The sequence below is a fragment of the Aquarana catesbeiana genome, linkage group LG04, assembly GCF_042186555.1.
Source record: "Aquarana catesbeiana isolate 2022-GZ linkage group LG04, ASM4218655v1, whole genome shotgun sequence".
Lineage (NCBI taxonomy): Eukaryota > Metazoa > Chordata > Amphibia > Anura > Ranidae > Aquarana > Aquarana catesbeiana.
This window is the reverse complement of record NC_133327.1, coordinates 411528078-411551732: the sequence shown is the minus strand read 5'-3', so window position 1 is coordinate 411551732 and position 23655 is coordinate 411528078. Positions and strand designations below refer to the sequence as shown.

The window sequence follows — 23655 nt, the reverse complement described above, 5'->3', positions numbered from 1 at the left end:
TAGGGGATATGGGTACAGTTATTCTAACCAAGTAATTTCTGTTATACTTGTAGTTAGTACATGCAATTTTTTTGTTTTTTGATTATTTCTTTGTTTTTATATGTTGAAGGACATCCAAAGCTTTAGATACAAATTGCTTTATTTAATTATTACTCTGAATTCAGGGTTTCTTCTTTCTTTTTTGGTTTTGTTGTTGAGATGGGATTTCTATTAAGCTACTTACGCCCCCATTAATTTGTTCCCAAAATAAAGGAAAGATCTAGAAATTAATTAATAGTGAACTTTTTGATTGGTCCATGTGCCCATGGCAAACACATTGCTTCATAAGTTTGCATATTACCTTAAAATATCTAGTTGTGTCTAAAAGACTGTCTTCACTACCTAGTCACCAGTGCCGGCCCAAGACACGGTGCTGCCTGGGACCAAGAATGAAATGCTGCCCCCACCCCCCACCCCCCAAAAAAAAATCACGCCCACCAAAAGGCCCCCACATTCATTATTTTATATCATGATAACTAAAATTAACTAAAAATAATTGAAACCAATGGGCAGCGCCTCCGAACTGCCGGCAAAGCGCCACTGCACTATACTGTCCACTTCACTGACCACTATACTACACTAACCACTGTACTGTCCACTATACTATACTGTCCACTACACTACACTGACCACTATACTGTACACTACATTGACCACTATACTATCTACTACACTATACTGTCCACTACACTACACTGACCACTATACTGTACACTACTCTGACCACTATACTATCCACTACACTATACTGTCCACTATAAAATACTGTCCACTACACTGACCACCATACTACACTACACTGTCCACCATACTACACTACACTGTCCACCATACTATACTGTCCACTATACTGTCCACTACACTGACCACTACACTGCACTATACTGTCCTGCCTACAATATTCATTCCTTCCTTCCTTCTCTCTCTCTCTCTTATCCCCCCCACTTGGGCCAGTAACTCTCATGAGGGAGTCTCACTCACATTCTTGTCCTGGCCTGCATCGGTCCAGAGGATAGGAGGAGAAGACAGCTGTAACTACTAGCCGCCTCCTCCTAATTTTAAGTTCCTGTGTCCCCACGCTCCGGCTGCCATGTTCAGTGTCCGGCGCACTGTGATTGGGCGTATGGGAGTCATGTGCGGAGGCTTCAGGCGCAACCCTATGCCTCACATGACCCCCATACGCCCAATCACAGGGCGCCGGACACTAAACATGGCAGCCGGAGCGTGGGGACACAGGAACTTAAAATTAGGAGGAGGCGGCTAGTAGTTACACATACTGGCGTGCAATTTCACCCCCTAAATGTCGTGCCCGGGGCCATGGCACCGCCTGGCTGCCGCCCCCTGTTAAACGCCGCCAGGAGCCATGGTCCCGTGGTAGGGCCAGGTCAGTAACACACTTAGAATAACCAGAGACAAGCAAATGCATGTCCATGAAAGACTTGTAGTGTGACATTGACCTGTCCTTGAAGATGCAGCACATGCATATTTAACACTTTCTTCTCTTTTCTCCATAGAAAAGAGGTGGATTTGCCCCCACTTGAACCAACTCTTTACAACAAATTGTTGTGTAGAACAACAAGGTCACCTGAAAGTTGGAAGTGTTCTAGGGGAATCCTCCATTGCCTGATTCCATCAATTGATGCTTCAATTCTATCATACTGGATATATAGTTAAGAGAACCCACTTGGTTTAAATTGTTTATTTGAACAGAGATGTAGATACAGCCAACGCATTTTGGGGGAACTTGACTCCCCCTTCTTCAGTGTTATGCACTTTGATAGATTTGTCCTGATAGAGCAGTAATATTATCATTACAAGTAACCCTTTATCTTTATAATAAAATTGATTTGTTTCATGTATATGGATTGCTATAAACCCCAACCGTCTTTAATAATTGTATAAAGTGATCGTTTTATTCTATTTCTAATACATTTTTATAATATTTGTATTGGTTTTTATATCATCATCGTATATGAATATTACATATTTTGTACTATACACTGTATTTTTACAGATTTTTTGCATATTATCCCTGAGAAAGGAGGATTCCAATTCCCCTGAAATGCGTTGGCTGTATGTGACATTTCTGTTCAAACAAACACTTTCAAAGAACGTTCAGGTGAGATGACTGTTTCTACATAGGTGCTTCTAGCTACATATCCAAGATTTTACCTTCTGATAGGAATTCTTTTTTTTTTGCAACCAAAGGGGTAGCAGCTAAGGATTTCAACCAGGTCCTCATGCACTGCTGTTATAACAGGTTTACCCCCTCCTAGGAGCACCCCAGCACCACCCCTTGCTGGATTTACATGAAAAAGTGATTCTCTCTGATAATGATCTAGCACCAAGACCTACCAAAATTATATCGTGGCGGTGCCATATTTGACCACACCAAATAGTGTATAACAATGACAGCCCAGCAACCTGTCAGTGGTAGCTTCATATATCTCTCATGACATTACCTTTATACCCTATAAAATGAGTTAAACCTACAAGCATTCCTACTAAGATATTTGTGACAAGTAAATGAAAAAATCTGCATAAGCGGTAGAAATGACCTGATAAACTGGAATATGCTTGGTGTTGAAAAGTCATATTAAATTAGAGCACTCAGCTACGTAACCGGACACATATACCCCAATACTGCTGACTATCCATCATCTGTGCACCTCTATTGCCGTGTACACATGGGCGGACTTTTCAGCATCAAACGTTCGACGGTCTTTCCGACGGACTTTCGTCGGACTTGCGAACGACCGGACTTGCACACACACGAACGACTAAAGTCCGTTCGAAAGTCCGGTCGTTTGAACGTGATGACGCACGACCAGACTAGAATAAGGAAGTTCTTTGCCAGTAGCCAATAGCTGCCCTTGCGTCGTTTTTTGCCTGTCGGACTAGCATACAGAGGAACGGATTTTTCGATCAGACTCGAGTCCGTCGGAAAGATTTGAAACATGTTCTAAATCTATAGTCTGTCTGATTTTCGACAGAAAAGGTCAGCTGAAGGTCCGATGAAGCCCACACATGGTCGGATTGTCCGACAGATAGTCCGACGTTTTGTCGGACCAGTCCGGTAGAAAAGTCCGGTCATGTGTACACAGCATATCTGTTACCATCGTTATAGCCCAAAAATGTATTGTTTTCAAGATGGATAGAAAATTACCCCCATCAACCTTTCGCAGTCACATGACTGCAGTTCAGCATACACGGATCACCATCAATGTGATGTTTCAAAGACTGTTTTGCAATTCCTCAAAAGAAAAGGAAAAAAAAGAAAAAAAAAAAAAAAAAAGCATGATCATCTATTGTTCTGTCATTCTACACATAGTATGAAATAGGATATAAGATCCCAAACTAAATGATTTGTAATGTAACATGTTGCATTACACGTCATTTACAGCTAGATATTATTAGTTTATTCATGTTTCCAACAGCAGATCAGCAGTATTAAAGTGCACAAAGGGCTTGTGGATGATTAACGCAGCCAACCCTCCTACTTCTGTTACAGTGCCCTCTCTCCTAGTTAATACAAGTGGTGCATGGCAGTGAAGGTTAGTGACAAATTCACAGAATTCTTACCAGAGAGAGAACTTTCCAGTTGCCAGATTTCTTCTTTTTCCTCTGAGCAGCTTTAACTGGTTCTTCTGCCATATCTAAGGAATTCAGCATAGGTTCTGCCTGGATCTCTGTGCCTGTGCCCCCATTCTTTGCCTCACAGTCCATGCCTGAGTAGTGATCACAATACAGACATCAGCCAGCTGCATGCACTTTTCCCAGCTGCTGACTTGTAGAGATGCTTGCCCCGCCTGCTTCCTGAGCCTAATGTCATACACATGGTGTAGATCAATCTGAGCAATCAGCTTACGTAATGTGGCCATTCTAATAAAAAAAAAATAAAAAAAAAAATATATATATATATATATATATATATATATATATATATATATATTACCAGCAAATTGTAGCATGGACCCTTTGTGAGCTATACCATGCACAATGTATCATCAAATTTGCTTATTCTCCACCTTGATGGACCATTTTTATCTAGAGGGACTTATTTTTGCAACCATCATTCTGAAATAATTATGACATTCTGTGTCCTGATCCAAGCAATTGTATTATATTATATAGATAATTGCAAAAAGACTGATAATAATAAAAAATTATAAATTACAAAAATCATTATGCATTTCACACACAGAAAATGATTGTACTGATGTTTTGTTTTTTGTTTTTTTATCTGTGCCTTTTTGCAAGTGAGAAGCACAATAAGCAGAACATGTTCGTGAAACTGGCTGTAGATATACAGTAAATGGGTGGTGCAGCAACCACGGGCGCATATTCAAAGCGCAAAGTATGTTACAAGCACACAAAGGATCTCCAGAACGGGTCCAAAGCTTTATTTAGCGATCACATCATAGCTACTTTAGCGTCGTTTTGGAGCCATACAGGACCCCTACAACAAGCATGTGATGCTGGTGCCAAAACGATTTTGACTTCCACCTCCACAATTGTTTTGATCTCCGTGACTGTGCTCGCTGGGCAAGGTGGCAGTCACAATAGTTTTGGCACCAGTGTATTATTATTATTATTAAAAAAAATTTTTTTTCAATAAAAGATTTTATTGAGCAAAGAAAAGCAACAATTGAAACAAGTATAATGTTAACAAAACATGTCAACTTCAGCAAAATTGTATATAATTCCCATTCAATCTATAGTAGGAATTGTAGCCAAGCATCAGTAAAGACATACACAAAGTCATATTGCATAGATGTAAAAAAGAAAAATTGCAATTTCTGAAGTGTACTGAGGTCCACTGAACCCAACGCTCAGGCAGGGGGCAGAGTTTCCCATTTAGGATAGGGAAAAGAAAAATTTACGGGGGGGGTGGGGTGGGGGGCATAAATTACCCATAAAGCGGTTACGGGTACAGACTTGTTTTTACCATAGGAAATCATGGATAGTAAATGTTACACTGGCAAGATTTTGCTTGATCTATTCATTGCCCTGAAGGTCATTTACCCTGTTGTCAGGAGTACCAGGGGTGAGAGATTATCCAGCAACTTGTTATGTGGTAAAATCTGTAACAAATGGCCCCTGTCCCCACCTATAACTGGCCTTCACAGCAAGGAGCACATGGAAGGGCTATCACATGAAAAACAAAAACAGAACATTCCATAGCACAACTCACCAACCAGTCTGCCAACTGACCAAATTAACCTGTCCAACAGTCTGCATTAAAAACAGGGGTTTAGTTAGCACGCATTTGCAAACGCATGCATAAGCTGCAAGACCTCTTCATGGCACCCTGTGTATGCTTGCAGTCCTAATGCTACTGAATTTATAAGCGTCTCCACAATGGAAGCACATGCATTAAATGGATAGATGAGGGGCAGGTAGGCCTGGAGGCAGCCCAATCCCCCTTAAAGGAACAGGAGCACACTGGGCACCCAGCAAGAGCACAGTGGCAGCAAAGGCGTACAGTGTGTCCCCGGACCATATTTACACCAGTAACAAACAAATGGCCCCTGCCCCCACCTATAACTGGCCTTCACAGCAAGGAGCACATGGAAGGGCTATCACATGAAAGACAAAAACAGAACATCCATAGCTCAGCTCACCTGTGAAGGCCAGATATAGGTGGGGGCAAGGGCCATTTGTGTGTTGTGGCTCCTAAGGAAAATGTTTTTGTGCCCATTCCCGGGGGGAAGTCATCGTTATTGAAGAGTGACATGAGCGGCCCTGGGGATGTGGATATGTGGTATAGTGGGGCAGTATTATTATTTATTATTATTATTATTATGTTGTGTGTGTGTGTGTGTGTGTATATATATATATATATATATATATATATATATATATATATATATATATAATGTTATGACTTAGACAGTAAGTGGGAAAACCACTACAGCTATACCATGACCTGGATAAAAAAAGAACCTTCAGACGCATTTTTTCATTGTTTAGTGATAACCTCAGAAATTACAGACATCTAGCATTTCCAGAAGGCCAACAATTGTAGCCCATATATTCCCTATAGTAAAGGTATCCTTAGCAAAACAAATAAAAATACAAATATATATATAGTAAAGGTATCCTTAGCAAAACAAATAAAAATACAAATATAATTCATTGCTAAGACATTAGCATTTGTAAGGAATTTATCTCCCAGGAATTTGGATGACATTTGAATTTGTGTAAAACTTTTTTCTTCCTTGTATCAGCCAAGAACAAATGGCAGAAGAAAAATGCACAAGGATAAACAAGTCCTCCATTGCACATTTTGTTGAAGGAAAAGCCTGAAGGCTAGATTTTAGTGTGCATGTGATCTTTTCCATATGGTATATCAACCATGTCAGTTACAATTTGTTTGGTAGGAGGATGAGATTTCAAATGACAATAAGGAAACATCTGGTTGCTATTCCTACACAGACCTCAAGGGTCATTTCTTAAGGTATGGGGGATACACTTGTATATCAGCTGAAATAAACATAAATCCCATATGTCAGACTGCCTGGATGAGGTTAGAGGACCACAAGGAAATTTGGAAAGGAAACTTGGTTTCACTTTTATTTTAGTGTGTATTCATGATATGATATAATATTCAGATTAATGAGTTTCCAGACAGAAGGCATATAAATACAGATAAATCATATTCTAATAATCATAAATCATATTCATATTATATGATATGAAGTAAGAACATATGTAATCAGGAAGTTATTGAAGAGTATCCCTAGGCACAACCTTTTTTCTGTTTTAAATAAGATAGGGAAGGGTTAGTACTGGTAGCCATTATCACCGAGAAAGAAAATGAGGGAAATTCACACATCTTAGAACTGTTCATAGAACAAGAGGTAAAGAGAAATTGTCTGATGGGCACACCCGATTCAGGGCTACTGTCTAAAGCCTCATACACACGATAGGACTTTGTACAAACTTTCCCTTGGATTTTTGTACAAAGGGCGTTGGCCATAAGTTTGTATTGCATACACACGGCAGAACTTTTTCAGCCAACTTTCACCAAATCACGTGGTTTTTCAGCTCTTTACCACCACCCTTTGGTCAACTTCTGTATTGTTGTCTGATATTGTGTCAATCTCACCGCTTTTATCGGATTGACACCTTGCAAGCCGGGTTCCCACTGGTGAAGGGATCCGACTTGGATCCCCGCCAATGCCAGGCACTGTGTTTGGTATGAATCTTGAGGGGGAACTCCACGCCAAATTTTAAATAAAAAAACGGCATGGGTTCCCCTCCAGGGACTTACCAGGCCCTTAGGTCTGGTATGGATTTTAAGGGGAACCCCTACGCCGAAAAAATGGCGTGGGGGTCTCCCCAAAGTCCATACCAGACCCTTATCCGAGTACGCAGCCCGGCCGGTCAGGAAAGGGGGTGGGGACGAGCGAGTGCCCCCCTCCTGAGCCATACCAGGCCGCATGCCCTCAACATGGGAGGTTGGTGCTTTGGGGGAGGGGGGCAAGCAACTATCTCCACCCTTTCTGTAACTCCTCATCTCTAAAAACCCAACATATTCAATTGATGAATGTCACCCACAGTCATACAACAGACCTACCCCGGAGACACCCCTGCTGTTTCCTTCTCGAGCAAGCTCAGTGATCTGCCAGCCTGGGCTCTAATTCTTCTTCTTTGAGCCAAGGTGGCCCAATGAACTACTTCCATTACTAACTGTGACTGCTGTGTGTGCTGTAACATATTGTAGTAGCGTCAAATACTGGTACTGTGTTTCACAGCAGTACAGGTAAGTTTCTGTCTACTGCCAGAACTAAAAAGAGTTGACTTGAATGCTTCTATCTACACCATTCAGGAAAAGCCTTCTATTATATCAATAAATACAAGGCATCATCTTAGATCGAGGTGAAGAGGCGGGTGGATGACATTACAATTTCCACCTTGGCCAATCATAGTAGAACTCTAGAGCAAAATGAATGAATGTGGCAGAAGTTCTTATTACTGCGTAAAAATTATACCATGGTAAAAATTAACTGATTGCTCATTAAGTGTTCCCTTTAGTCAATAGAAAAGGTGCTGTCATTTTCCATGTGTTGCACTAGAATAGTAACCTATGTGGGGTAAAAAAAGGTATTGGTCTTGCTTTTCTGGCTCTTTCTTATTTTTCCTTTAACTACTAGAGTCTAGAGGTGATGGAGATGAGGGGTGCCTTACCCTTATCATGAATAGGGGACAGAAGATGCAACTGCATTGCTACATGTGCCTATAAAATTCTTCATAATTATTCAAAATGTTGTTTAACCACTTGCCCACCAGGCACTAACACCCCCTACCTGCCCAAGCCATTTTTCAGCTTTCAGCGCTGTCACACTTTAAATGACAATTGCACGGTCATGCTACACTGTACCCAAACAAATTTTGTTATCATTTTCTTCACACAAAAGCTTTCTTTTGATGGTATTTAATCACTGCTGAGTTTTTTATTTTTTGCAAAAAAAAGACCAAAAATTTTGAAAAAAAAAAATGTTTTTTACTTTTTTCTCTCAGTAAATTTTGTAACTAAGTAATTTATCGCCTTCACTGATGTGCGCTGATGAGGCTGCACTGGAGGGCATTGATTAGTTTGCACTTATGAGCACTGATGAGGTGGCACTGATGAGGAGGCACTAATATGCCACACTTATGGGCACTGATATGTGGCACTGATGAGCACTGATAGGCGACACTGATGGGCACTATTAGGTGGCACTGGTGGGCACTAATAGGCGGCTGTGTCGGGCACTGATAGGCGGCACTGGTGGGCACAGATAGGCGGCACTGATGGGAAACACTGATGGGCATTGATGGACAGCAGTGATGGGCATTGATGGGTAGCACTGATAGGTGGCACTGATTGCCAGCACTGACTGGCATGGCTAAGGGCACTGATTGCTGCCATTGGTGGGCACCGTATGCTGGCATTGGTGGGCAGTGGTGGGCACTGTATTGTGACACTATATTTCTTTATTGTGATCAGTCCCCTGATTACATTCCTACATGTCCCCCTGTGAGGAGATGCTGCTGATCAACTCTCCTTGCCACACACTCTGTCAGTATGAGGCGAGGAGAGCCGTTTACCAGCACTTCCTTGTTTACATGGGACCAGCTGTGATTGGACACAGCCGATCACATGGTTAAAGAGCCGCGGACGTGGCTCTTTACACAGATCGGGCGTGCACGAGAGTGTGGTCATTATGGGAAGCCGTCATATGACGGCGTCCCAGAACAAGAGCTGCACCACCCCGCCCTCACTTGACGGTGGGCGGGCAGCAAGCAGTTAAGATAAGAAAGCCTGTAATAGGTCGGTGTGGCTTTATTACTAAGGATCCTACTGTACTACCCGCTGATATTTCTTTGTATGTGAATTGTGCATGCAGTATGTTCAATAAATCTTATTCTTTAAAGAGTAACTCCACTTTTATTGAGAAAAAAACATTCCCCTCTGCGTGATCTATGTACATTACAAGGATTTTAACAAACTTTGTTGCACAGTCCTACTTTTTCTTATTCTGAAGAAATCCCTGTGTGTTTGTCTGTTCATGTGGTAAGTCAATCTAATAGGAATGGTTTCATAATTACCAATTACCAGCTGCTACACCTGCAGGGCCCTAATGAGTGAAATTGTAGGGTCTGCATCCCTTTAGCTGTGATTTCCTATTGGAAGTATGTCAGAAAAAAAATAATTTTTGTTGCTGGGGATACCTGAAATCTGACTTGTATCTTATTGCAGACTTCTGGGGAAATTGGTGAGCCAATCACACAAGCAGGAAATAATGTTTCTGGGGAGCGTTCTGTATACATTCTGTGTACAGAATGCCTCCGGGTAGCCATATTGCAATGCATTTTACAGACAATTACAGAGCTACAGATTGAAAAGGAATGGTCATTTTCAATAACATTCCATTACAATATGACTTTTGTCACAATTGTATACGCTATGTTTTATTTTTGTTTTTTTTATTTGCTATTTTTTTCCCCACAAAAGTGGAGTTTACATTTAAAAACTGTTATCGGTCTCAGAGTTCAACCTCGTCCCTGCTGTCTCCAAAACTTTTGAAATGCTTTGACTGGAGTTGAAAATGCGGTTATCTAAGCATGTACTGTTTTAAGTAAACCTTTAAAAAAACTTTTCATATTGTTGTTCACTGACAGACTTCATGTTTTTTTTCCGAAGGGTGTTGGTTCAAACTTGTCTTGCATACACACGGTCACACAAATCTTGTTGGAAATTGCGATTGCCAAGAACGCGGTGACATACAACACGTACGAGAAGCCGAGAAAAATGAAGTTCAATAGCCAGTGCGGCACTTCTGCTTGATTCCGAGCATGCGTGGAGCAAGGAAGAGAAATAGCCCCCTTCCCCTTTGGATGATGGCTTGGGACTATGCCTCAGTCTTCCAGATATCTTCCAGCTATCTCATAGCTAGAAGAAACAAAGCCTCGCAGAGAGCCTTGTGATAAGTATCCTTGATGTTCTTGTATTATATGTTGTGATTGTTGGTCTGTGTTTGTAATATCTTTCTCTAGTATTTTATGTTAGCTTCTTATTTCCTTGGGAAATAAATAAGACTTTACTACTTATAAATCGTGTGTTTGGTTTCATAGCTAATCTTGTATTATTGTGATATTAACAATAACATGTGCTCAGAGTTTAATAGACCAACTAATTATAGGGACTAGACAAATTAATACGCAGATATAATATTAATTATTATATCGATTACTTCACCCCCCTTCATGACCAGGCCATTTTTTGAATATGACACATAGGGGTTGATTTACTAAAACTGGAAAGCGAAAAAATCTGGTGCAGCGCTGCATAGAAACCAATCAGTTTCCATTTTTTTTTTTTATCAAAGTTTAATTGAACAAGCTGAATTTAGAAGCTCTCCAATTTTGGTAAATCAACCCCTGTGTTAGAGCCGGTTCACACTAGGACGACTTGTCAGGCGACTTAGCCACCTGACAAGTAGCATCCCGTTCTGTACAATGGAACCGTTCTAATCGGTGCGACACAAGTCGAAAAAGGTTCCTGTACTACTTTGGGGGCGACTTGAGGCGACTTGCATTGACTTGTATATAGAAGTCGTTTTGCAAGTCGCCGCTGCAGTCTCGTGTTCAAGTCGTCTGAGGCAGTCGCGCTGCAAGTCATGCTGCCTCAGTGTGAACCGACTCTAACTTTAACAACAATTGTGTGCTCATGCAACACTGTACCCAAATAAAATTTGTGTCCTTTTTTCCCACAAATAGAGCTTTCTTTTGCTAGTAATTGATCACCACTGCGTTTTTTGTTTTTTTTGGTCGTTTTTTCGCGCTATAAACAAAACAAACCCGACAATTTAAAACAAAAAACAATACTTCTTACTTTCTGCTATAAAACATATCCAATAAAAAAATGTAAAAAATCCAATTTCTTCATAAATTTATTCCAATATGTATTCCGCTACATATTTTTGGTAAAAAAAAAATCCCAATAAGCGTATATTGATTGGTTTGTGCAAAAGCTATAGCATCTAGTACAAACTATGAGATATATACTGGAATTTTTATTTATTCTTTTTTTACTAGTAATGGTGGCGATCAGCGACTTATAGCGGGACTGCGATATTGCAGAAGACTATCGGACACTAACTGAGACTTTTGACACTGTGGGAACCAGTGACACTAATACAGTGATCAGTGCTAAAAATATACAATGCCAATGTACTAATGACACTGGCTGGGAATGGGCTAAACATCTAGGGTGATTAAAGGGTTAAGTGTGTGCCTAGCCAGTGCTTTTGTGTACTGCTTTTACTAAGGGAAGTGATGGATTTTTTTACATACTTTGCAGGGAAAGAAAATCCAACACTTTGCCCATGTCAGGACAGAGCTCTTCCTTGTTTGCCTAGGCAGAGTTCTGTCCAGCTTCTCTCCTCGATGATTAGCAGGTGCTGGCGGACATCTATTGGCCGATACCCACTGAGCAGCTTGTGCTGTGTCTAATCACAGCACAGCTCATGCGCTCCTCACCCGGAAGTACTAGGTACATGATCCGGTATAGTAGAGCCGCTCTGCCGCTGTATAAGTGTAATGGTAGCCTCGTAAGGGCTGCTGATTTGGTTACTTAGCAGTCCACCAATCACCCTACTGCCATCCTCCTCATGATCAATTAACTCAAAGAACAGTCAATTTCATGGTTTTGTTATATTTATTGTGAGATATTGCGTGAACTTGGAAAAGGAGTGACATAAGATGCTCATAGCATGTAACACATTGCACGTTATATGTAGTTATTCAGTGGCCGTGGCCTTGCAAAAACTGGATACACTGCTTGCACCTCAGTCTCTTCCATTTGAACAACTCTTCTGCAGACTATTACTTCTACTTTCCTTGTACAAATCCTTACTGCAAAACATTCTATTTCTTCACATCTGTTTGAACAAAGAAGAATCACTCTGAATAATTCCTCCTTGTTGACCATGATGGCCTAGAGAATCAGACAGCCACACAGTCTTTGGAAGGCACTACCATTGTTCTAACCAGGCCGGAGATGACTTGGTATCTCCACACGACGACTTGACACATGGCAGTGAGCGGACCACTGCTTTAAGCCAGTCCAGGACTATCAACGCTGCGTTCCCCAGCCACAGCATTCTGCACTGACCTTTCTTTAGGAGTATAATAATTCTGTGTCCCCGGTCACAGAACACTACTCTACTCTCCACTGCTTAACAGCTACTTCTTCCTTCCAGATCTCCTCCAGCATGCAAGTCCTGTGTTCCCTGGTCACAGCAGCTTGATACTTCTTCAAGGATGAAGATCTTTATCTTAAGCTCCCTCCTAGCGGTTCCTCCATCCCTCCTCCACGCTAGTTCACATCCCCATGTGGGGACTGCCAGAACAGCAACTCAATACCACATTGTCTGTTCCTACTTTTCTGAACTCCCTCCTGGAGGCATATGACCCCTGCTTATATGGGAGGCCTGCCCCCTGCCAATACCAAAAAGTAATTGGTCAGGGCTCCTCACATAAAGCTGCCTGCCACTCAGGTCTCAAGTCCAACCTCTCTTCCAGAACCATCCATCTGAAAGCAGAGGAGGCATCTCTGAGCCAGGGTACAGGTGGCCACACCCCCCACTACACCTAACACTCCCAGTCTCAGATCACAACAACCAGGCCAAGCCTAAGGCACAGGCCTGGTTAAATTTACCTGCATCTGAGCCCTGTACTTAGAAAAATCCTACTCTAGCACCTACCTTTAGTTAGAACTTGCTGCATAAGTATGCTATGCGGTCAGCAAGCAGGTAAAGAAGATCTTCAGTCTTAAAAAAAAAAAAATAACAAAAAGCCAGCAGTTACAAATACTGTAGCTGCTGAATTTTACCACTTACCTTTTCAGGCATCCAGTGTCGTCCTCCCGCGGGCTGGTTCTTTGCCAGTCTTCTTGTCCCCAATGTCAGCCATCTGTGACTCCTTGCGTTTTTTTTTATCCAGCTTTTCACTGTGCATGCATGAGCCACGCTGGGCTATTTGAATGGTCCAACAGATTCTTGGGACTTGTTATGTGAGTTGAGAACTTCCGCTCTAATCACCTAGGCAGTCAGGGTAGAAGTGGGAGAGGGTACCTGCTAAAACTAAGCACCCACCCCCCCCCAAAAAAAAAAAAAAAAACAACCTCCAGAAGTGGGAGAAGGTGGGTGTCAGGTTTCTGTGGTAGTGCCTTGTAGAATCCCAGCCCAGGGCTCTCAGGTACTCCCAGCCGATGATGCGGAGACCACTCACGTATACAGAGTACAGATGGCAGGAGACAGAAGGAGATCCGGAAAACAACCTGAGGTCAGAGCAGGCAGCAGACAAGCATAAATGGAAGACAAAGCTTTACTAGTACTAATCCTTGCTTGCTCAGTGTCTTCTCCCCCATGATCCAGCAGTCAAAGGTCCAGATGTCATCAAGACCAATGCAGGGTCCATTGCCTGCATAGGATGTGATGACACAGATGGACGGTCCACCAAGGATCTTGGGGAAGCAGAGGATTAGGTAGACATGTGCAGAACGAAAAAAAAGTATTTTGTTTCAGATAGATTCTTTATGTTACTAATTTAGTTTAGTTAATTCGTTTCATTTAATTTTGTTTAGTTTATTAATTTTCTAATGAATTCCAATTTTTCGGAACTATTTAAATTCGAATCGGATGAAAAATGATCGACCGATTCAAATTCCGTGTGAAGAATAGCTGGTTGTTGAGGAGCAGGCCAGGAAGCTGGCCGCCGCCTCCTTAACAACCAATTACTCATCAGCTGTCAGAGGGCTTCCTTGCTGAGAGCTGAAATGTCAACAAACTAATTCCAGCAATGAAAAATTCAGAAATAAAACAGCATGTGGTCCGCCCCCCCAATCCATACCAGGCCCTTCAGGTCTGAAATGGATTATAAGGGGAAACCCACGCCAAGTTTTCTTTTTTTTAAACAGCGTGGGGTCCCGCCCAAAGTCCATACAGTGCCCTTATCCGAGCGTGCAGCCCCCCTCCTGAACTATACCAGGCCACATGCCCTTAACATGGGGGGAGTGCTTTGGGGCAGGGGGCTCTACCCCCCACTCCAAAGCACCTTGTGACAAGGGCCTCTTCCTTATAACCCCGGGCAATGGTTGTGGGGATCTGCGGGAGGGGGGCTTATTGAAACCAGGAATCCCCCAGATCCCACATCCCTGCACCGTCAGACCCAAGAAACCCCCCAAATCCTCAGATTTCGTTGAAGGCTCCTACCTTCTTAAATAGCTAAGAGGCGAAGACACCTCATGACATCTGTGCGTGACCATGCCCCCCCCCCCCCCCATGAGATCATTGACCCAGCATCGTTGTGGATTAAATTTTTACTCTTTTTTGATGAAAGGGTAGAAGTACTATGTACCCCATACTCATTCACATGGGGAGGGGCAGGATCTGGGGGCCCCCTTGTTAAAGGGAGTTACCAGATTCCAATTAGCCCCCTGCCCCAATGTTGAGGGCATGTAGCCTTGTACGGTTCAAGAGGAGGAGGGGCACTCGCTTACCCCCCCTTCCCTGGCAGCCGGGCCGCATGCTCAGATAAGGGTCTGGTATGGATTTTGAGGGGGAGGCCCACGCCATTTTTTTTAACATTGGCGTAGGGTTCCCCTTAAAAACCATATCAGAACCGAAGGGCATGGTATGAACTGGGGGGACCCAACACTGTTTTTTTGTTTTTTTTGTTTTTTTCATTGCCGGCATTCTTTTGTTTACATTTCAGCTCTCAGCGTGGAAGCCTGCTGACAGCTGATCGGTCACCAGTTGTTAAGGAGGCGGCGGCTGGCTTCCCATTCCGCTCCCTAACAACCAGCTATTCTTCACACAGAATTCGACCGATACAAATTTGAATCGTTCCGAAAATTTGGAATTCATTAGAAAACGAATATATGAAACAAAATTAAACGATTTTCAACTAAATTTGTTACTATTTCATTCAAAGATTCGAATACATACGAATCTCCGAATAACCCAAAATTTCTCAGAATGTCTAGGGTTAGGTAAGGTGCAAAAAATCTTCCCTAAACTAAACGAGCAACTAACTCATGCAGCATAGATACAGCCCCACTTCAAGGGATAATTTTCAAGTTTCTCATAATTGGGCTTTAAAGTGTAAGCCCTCACATATACCCAGTGAAGTGAACAGCCCCAGATGATACACAGGGATGAAACAAATCTCCCTACATAAATTTTACATCATGTATATCTGCTGTCTTCATCTGTATATATCCTTTAGAAAGTGCTCATCGTGTTACAGATTTTCTCTTCCTGGTCAGCACTGGGAGTGGATTATTGGCCAAGACAGCTGATTGGAGGAAAGGCACACACCCCCACTCCACATTGGCAAAGGAAGGAAGGAATGTGCACAGCTCTCCTGTGAGACGGCAAGCTGTCTGCTAATCTATTTATAGCAACCTCCCAGGACATACACTTCAGGCTTCCATCTCGAAGAACTTGGCAGAAGTCATCAGGCTAATAATAGAGCTACTAAGCAGAAGAGAGCTACGGGACTTAGTGCTTTGAAGAGAGATAAGGAAACACTACAGATATATGTGCCCGGCTCAAATTTCATGATTCGGGTTTACATCCACTTTAAAGCATAACATTTTATAATTCATGTCATCATCATTTAGCAATGGACAGCAAACAATCAGCGGTTTGCCTTTTTATTTAAATCTTCAAGACCTGTGCAGAAAGCTACAGAGAAGATGCACTACAGAGCTGTGGACACTGATCCAAGCCTGGACACAGCAAATACTTATTTAGTAAGGCAACTCATATAAGATTTTGTATTGCATTGTGATATTAAAAGGATACTCACCTGTCCAGGGGGCCAGCGCTGTGATCATCAGAACCACTTCTTTGCCCAGTCTTTAGGCCCCCAGGGTTGGCTTGTTTACTGTGGGGAGCCAGCATTGCTCCCTTGTGGCTTCACAGCCAGGTGCCCACTGTGCATGTGCAAAAGCTATGCTGTGCTTTGTGAATGGTCCCACAGCCTTCTGGGACATGTCCTATAAGATTGCCGGTGGTGGTGGGGGGGGTCAAAACCAGGTACCAGCTCCCCCTCAAAATAAAGTTCCAAAAGGGCATAAAGTGGAATTTACAGATTTGCCATAAACATGATTCTTTTTTTTTTCAAATTGCTAAAAAAAAAACATATTTTTAAGTAGTCTTTTGTTTCTGCTGAGCACTTCCTTTAACTTCTATTTTACATAATTTTGTTAAGGGAAGTGTTTCTATAATACATTTATGGGAAACAAAATTCAAATAGGCAGAAGTTAAATAAAAAGTACAAGTGAAATCATATTTTATTTACCAAGTTTATGGTGTATGAAAATACATAATAAATATGCACAATCATTACTTAGGCTCCATTCACACAGGGGCAACTTTGGATCCGACTTCAAGTCGCCCCAAGTCGCCCCTAGTCGCCTCAAGTCGAGCTACATGAAAAAATCAATGTAAGTGAATGGATCCGTCTTAATGCACACTACTGCAGTCGCTCTGACTTCAGAAAAGGTTCCTCTACTACTTCAATCCGACTAGAAGGCGACTTGTACCCATTGATTTCAATGGAAGTTGCCTCCAAGTCTGATCACCGTTCATACTGAGGCAACTTTACAGGAAGCAGAAAGGAAACAGAAAGTAATTTACTCCACTAAACAGCCAGCCCCCTCCTTCTCACACACAGCTGATAAGCTCTGATTGGCCACCTGTCCTGGAGGCGACTTCAGGTTGTGTTGTAAGTTGCCCCAAGTCACGCTGTGATTCACACTCAAGTCGTGTCCATGTTGCCTCCAAAAGTCGCGCTGGAAGTCGTGTTGCCCTGTGTGAATGGGCTCTTACACTTCAGTGAAAACATTATTTTGCCTTTTTTTTTTTAAGTTACAAAAAATCTTTTTACTTTATATATTGCTGTAAATGTTCAATATTTTAAGCATTTTGGTCTCCTAATCAAAACTTCTCCCAGATCTTTTTCTTTTGCAGTTTAGATTTGAACAGGACAGAGTTTTATCTCCAAGTCCTATTCCAAACTTTGACCCAAAAATGCTCCATATATCATTTTGTACTTCCATACCACTAGCCCATTAGAGCATTTTCTACAGGTACATGGGAATTATATTTACAAGAGGGAATCCAGCAGGGCTGGCTCACAGTCAAGATCTCACTGTGAAGGCTAGACTGAGTTTGAGGAAGATCTTACTGGAATCCCAGCACTGGCTTGGTTGCAACATTCCATTTCATTGTAAAATACCTTTATGATTTGTTCACACCATCTGCAGAGACCTGCATTTGTTTTGCACTAGGAAAACGCAGGTCTCTCCAAAGACGCAAAGAAAGCAGTTGTTTTCTGTGTCTCATTCACACCAAAAACGCAGGTGTGATGTGCAGTGCAGAGCTGTACGGAATTATGCAGCTTGTCTGTAGTTTTATACACAGCTCCGCACTCCATGGAATGCAGACAAAACTGACAGCACAGCTCCGCACTCCATGTGACAGCCAGTGAAAAGGAGAGCAGAGTGATGCTGTGGGGTTGATTTACTAAAGGCAAATCGGCTGTGCACTTTGCAAAGTGCAGTTGCACTCTGCAAGTGCAGTTACTCCAGAGATTAGTAAATGAGATAAAGTTTCACTTTGCAAAGAATACCCAATCAGGTGCAAAGAAAATTTAAAAAAGGCATTTTTGCTTGCATATGATTGGTTGTTGGAAGTCAGCAGAGCTTCTGCTCATTTACTAAGCTCTGGAGCAACTGCACTTGCAGAGTGCAACTGCACTTTGCAAAGTGCACAGTCTATTTGCCTTTAGTAAATCAACCACTGTGTGTCCCAACAGCAGGGCTGCAGATGGGGGGACAGCAGGAATAATGGGATGGTAGACAGGAGGGTGCGATCAGTGCTACAGGGGTCATTATAGGAAGCGATCCCCTGTGTGTCTCTCCCAGCACCCTCGCTGAAAGCTTTCAGCAGCTGCAGGAGAGACACACAGGGGATTGGTTCCTATAATGACCACTGTGGCACATTTTTCTGCAGATGGTGTGTCTCTCCCAGGACCCGCTGAAAGTCTTCCTCTCCCCTCCCACCAGCTTTCAGCAGCTGCAGGAGAGACACACAGGAGATCAGTTCTTGTAATTGCCACATCGATCACCCTCTCATAGTCCCACCCCACACCATAAAAGGTTCCTTCCCACAGGAACCTTTTTCAGTGTGTTGTTGGAGTGGAGATTATATAGAGCATGTCTAGGGGGCCAAGAAAGAGAGACAGACATTCCCATGCCACTATGAGGGGGACAGCAGCATCTGTGTCCACAGGCAAAGGTGGACGTGGTCTGTTCCAAGGAAGGGAACATTTGTTGTTTGGGGATGTTGGCTTGCTATCCAGCCACAGCAAGTAGAGAAGGTGGTGGACTGACTAACTAAACTATTCTCTATTACCCAAGCTGAGACTAGTGCTCAGTCCACTGCAGCTGCCGGAGAGGTTTATTCTGCCTCCTTGTCCACAGCTACTCCTGCCATAGCCCAGCATCATGCATTGAGGAGTCAGCTGAATTATTTGAACACAGCATCAGCCACTTGCTTCTTGACGATGCACAGGCATTACTTGATTCTGTTGATGGTTCTGACGTTGAGGAAGGGAGTAACATGAGCTTATGGAGAGGGGAGAACACTGATAAACAACAAACTATATGTCATGTTCCCCCGGCCGCAGCGTATTGCCAAGTTGGCTCGAGTGATGATGAGGATGGAGGGGATGATAATGATGTCACTGATGCGACTTGGGTGCCGGAAAGAGCAGAGGAGGAAAATGAGGGGGAGGCACAACCCCAATGAGGCAGCCATCATGGTACAGTAGAGAACAGCCACCCTATTCCTTTAGATTGTGGAGCTGCTATCTTCCGGCCCACTTCCCACAGCTCAGCTGTTGGGGCCTTTTTTTAGCACATGTGCAGCTGATTGCATTGTTGCAATTTACAATCTCTGCCGCAAGCAGATCAGGTGTGGCAAATACACCAGCCATTTGGGTACCACATGCTTGACAAGGCATTTAACCTCCCACCACTCAGCCTGTTGGCGAGAGCACCTGAAAGTCACACAAAAGGCATACAATTCTTCTCCTCCTCACTCCTCAACTTTCATGTCTACCTCTGCTATATCTCATGAATCTCAGTAGCCTCCACTGACAGGGATGATGGTATAGCAAAGGGTGCCACAGGTCCTTGCAACATGTCTGCCAGCAGCACGCCACCAGCTGCAGAGTATAGCAGGCAAATTTCTCTGCCCCAGCGTCCAAATCCCAGCTTGTCCAAATTGCTGGTGTTACAACTTCTGCCTTTCCATCTGGTGGATTCTGCCCCCTTCTGTGAATTTGTAGAATGTGCTGCACCACAATGGCAGTCACTATTTCTTTGCACATAAGGCCATTCCAGCTCTGTACCATCACCTGGAAGGCAATGTTTTGGCATCATTGGGCAAGGCAGTCAGCAGCAAGGTCCACCTTACTGTTGACACGTGGTCCAGCAAGCATGGTCAGGGATAATATATTTTGTTGACAACACATTGGGTAACTCTGCTTGCAATTAGGAAGGATGCAGGACAGGGCTCAGTGTTGGAGCTTGTTTTGCTGCCATGTCTCCATACAGCTGGTGGTGATGATGTGAGATCTTTCAGCTCCACCTGTTCCTCCTCCTCCATGCCCTCCTCTGCTGAATTGTCCTATGAACCACCAGTACCCCCTAAGCGTTCAAGGGGCTATTCAATGAGTCAGGCTAAAAGATGCAATGCAGTGCTTCAACTGATCTGTCTAGGAGACAGGAGCCACTCCGGAGCAGAGATTCTTTCAGCTCAGCAGGGACAGGCCCAGACGTGGTTGACATCAGGCCCCGACCGTTACAAACCTGGCAAACTGACAACACCAGAAATCTCAAGAGACATTACCGTGCTCTTGAACGACTGTGGCGTAAAACCAAATGCCTGCAAGACTTCACCCTATATAAATCTGCCCTTCTAAAATACAATTCATGCCTCCATGCTGCCAAACAAGCCTACTTTGTCTCTCTTATTAATTCCTTGTCATCCAGTCCCCGTCGGCTCCTCTCAACCTTTAACTCTCTGCTTTGTCCACCACCCCCTCTACCCACTAACTCACTCACTGCCCAAGAGATTGCCAATCACTTCAAAGACAAGATCGATGCAATTCGTGAGGACATCTCCACTGTGCGTACGTCTTCCCCACCCCACATACCTTGCCTAGCAGCACATTCAACACTCTCCTCTTTTGAATTGGCTACTACGGAAGAGGTTAAAAAAATTTTCTCGGATGCCCACCTAACCAATTGTCCCTTGGATCCTGTTCCCTCACAACTACTACGGTCACCCTCTTCTTCTATCCTATGCTCCCTCACCCACATCTTCAATCTCTCCCTCTCTAGTGGCATCTTCCTCTCCCCTCTAAAACATGCGCAGATCACTCCCATTCTTAAAAAGCCCTCACTGGACCCTACTGACCTGAACAACTTAAGACCCATCTCATTGCTCCCATTCACCTCTAAACTTCTGGAACGCTTAGTCTACAACCGTCTTAGCTCCTACCTCAATAAAAATAACCTTCTTGACCCCTTACAGTCTGGCTTTCGCTCGCAGCACTCCACAGAAACTGCCTTACTAAAACTCACTAACAACTTACTAACTGCTAAAACCAACAGCCAGTACTCCATACTCCTACTACTTGACCTCTCTGCGGCCTTTGATACTGTTGACCACCCGCTCCTTCTCAATAAACTACATTCCCTTGGCCTCCGAGATTCTGCTCTATCCTGGTTCTCTGCCTATTTATCACAGTGCTCCTTCAGTGTCACCTACAACTCTGTCTCCTCCTCTCCATTGCCACTTTCTGTGGGGGTCCCCCAAGGCTCGGTTCTTGGACCCCTTCTCTTCTACACCTCCTCCCTTGGTCACTTAATAACTGCCCACGGCTTCCAATACCACTTATACGCTGATGACACCCAAATCTATCTGTCTACTCCTCACCTCACTCCTTCAGTCTCCTCTCGCATTACTAACGTACTAACTGACATATCAGCATGGATGTCGCACCACTTCCTTAAACTAAATCTCTCTAAAACTGAGCTATTAATATTCCCCCCCGCCCGTGCCCCCCTCCATGACTTTTCCATCAAAATCAACAATGCAACCATCAGTCCCTCCCCTCACGCCAGGGTACTAGGTGTAATCCTAGACTCTGACTTGTCATTTCAGCCTCAAACCCAATCGTTGTCAAAAGTTTGTAGAATTCACATCCGTAACATCTCTAAAATTCGCCCCTTTTTAACAAATGAAACCACCAAGCTCCTCATTCACTCCCTTGTTATCTCTCGCTGCAACTCCCTTCTCATTGGCTTACCTCTCCATAGGCTATCCCCTCTTTAGTCTATCATGAATGCTGCTGTCAGACTTATCCACCTTACCAACTGCTCAGTGTCTGCCAACCCCCTGCTCCAATCCCTACACTGGCTCCCAATCACCCAGCGAATTAAATTCAAAATACTAACCACAACATACAAAGCCATTCACAACTCTGCTCCGAGCTACATCACTAATCTTGTCTCCAAATATCACCCAAATCGACCTCTCCACTCTTCTCAAGACCTCCTGCTTTCAAGCTCTCTCATCTCCTCCTCCCATGCTCGTCTCCAGGATTTCTCCAGAGCCTCTCCCATCCTCTGGAACTCACTACCTCCATCTATCCGGCTATCCCCTATTCTTGCTACCTTCAGGCGATCCCTGAAAACTCATCTCTTCAGGAAAGCCTATCACGTCTCCAACTAATCTCCTACCACTTCCATCAGCTCATTCCCCACAGTTACAACCTTTTGTACCACCTGCCCCACCCTATTAGATTGTAAGCTCTTTTGAGCAGGGCCCTCTTAATCCTCTCGTATTTTATTGTATTATAACTGTATTGTCTCCCTTTTATATTGTAAAGTGCTGCATAAACTGTTGGCGCTATAAAAATCCTGAATAATAAGAATAATAATAATAATTATTATGGGAGCTTGAGCCAGAAATGGTGGTATGCGATAATGGCACTAACCTTCTGTCCGCCCTTCGACAGGGAAAGTTGACACATGCGCCATACCTGGCAAATGTCCTCAATTTTGTGGTGCAGCATTTCTTAAACAGGTACCCAGGTTTGCAAGATCTTCCAAGGTAGGCCAAAGAGTCTGTAGCCATTTTAGGCAGTCATACACAGCCAGTGTTTGGTTGGCTGAAATTTAGCGGGAATTCCACCTGCCCGTAAACCGCCTGATATGTGACATGCCCACCAGGTGGAACTCAACTTTGGCAATGTTTCAGCGGCTGTGCATGCAGCAGAGGGCCATCAACAAGTACATGTGTGAGTTTGGCACAAGGACAGGCTCAGAGCTTGTCTTATTTTCCCCACGCCAATGGCTGCTGATAAAGGATGCATGCACTGTACTGTCACCATTTGAAGAGGCAACAAGGATGGTGAGCCGTGACAAAGCATGCATCAGTAACACTATCCCTCTTGTGGAGCACATAATGCGTGGCATTATGGACAGGGCACTCAAGGCAGAGTAGCGGGAGGAAGAGAAGGATTTCCTTTCCTCTCAAGGCCTGCTTTATGCAGACACCATTCTAGCAACATGCTACAGAACACACAAGAGGAGAGGGAGGAGGAGGAGAATTCTGGCAGTTTTGGAGGCATTGAAGCAGAGGAAGACATACGTCAAACCTTAAGAGATGTTTTTTGTTTTTTTTGCCGCTGGGTGAGAGCTTTATTTTCCTGGTCACAGGGCAGCGACCTGGCATTCTTTCCTCGTGGTGGGTGCCATGTTTCTGGTGGCCAAGGAGAGCCCTCAGCCAGGATATGGTAATCCCAAAAGGGAGCGACACTTGCAGGTAGGGCACGCAGCGTCATTACTGGCCACAAGCGCAGGGGGAGTAGGCAGAACTGGGTTGGTGCCTATTTCCAGTTCCGGTCCAGCATTGGATTACAGAACCGGCCTTCTTTACAGCCATGATTTCTGTTGCAGTCTCTGCAATGGAGGAGGGA

The 23655-nt window shown here is 43.6% G+C and overlaps 1 protein-coding gene across 1 annotated transcript in view; it reads right to left on the bottom strand.

The window, feature by feature from the left end:
- The window catches only part of ENPP1 (ectonucleotide pyrophosphatase/phosphodiesterase 1), a 141341-nt gene extending 137481 nt beyond the window's left edge, over nt 1-3860 (bottom strand). The window contains exon 1 of the mRNA XM_073627290.1: nt 3622-3860. Within this exon, the coding sequence (XP_073483391.1) occupies nt 3622-3765 (144 nt within the window). The 5' untranslated portion in view covers nt 3766-3860. The remainder of the gene's footprint in view (nt 1-3621) is intronic.
- Nucleotides 3861-23655: the final 19795 nt, after the last annotated feature.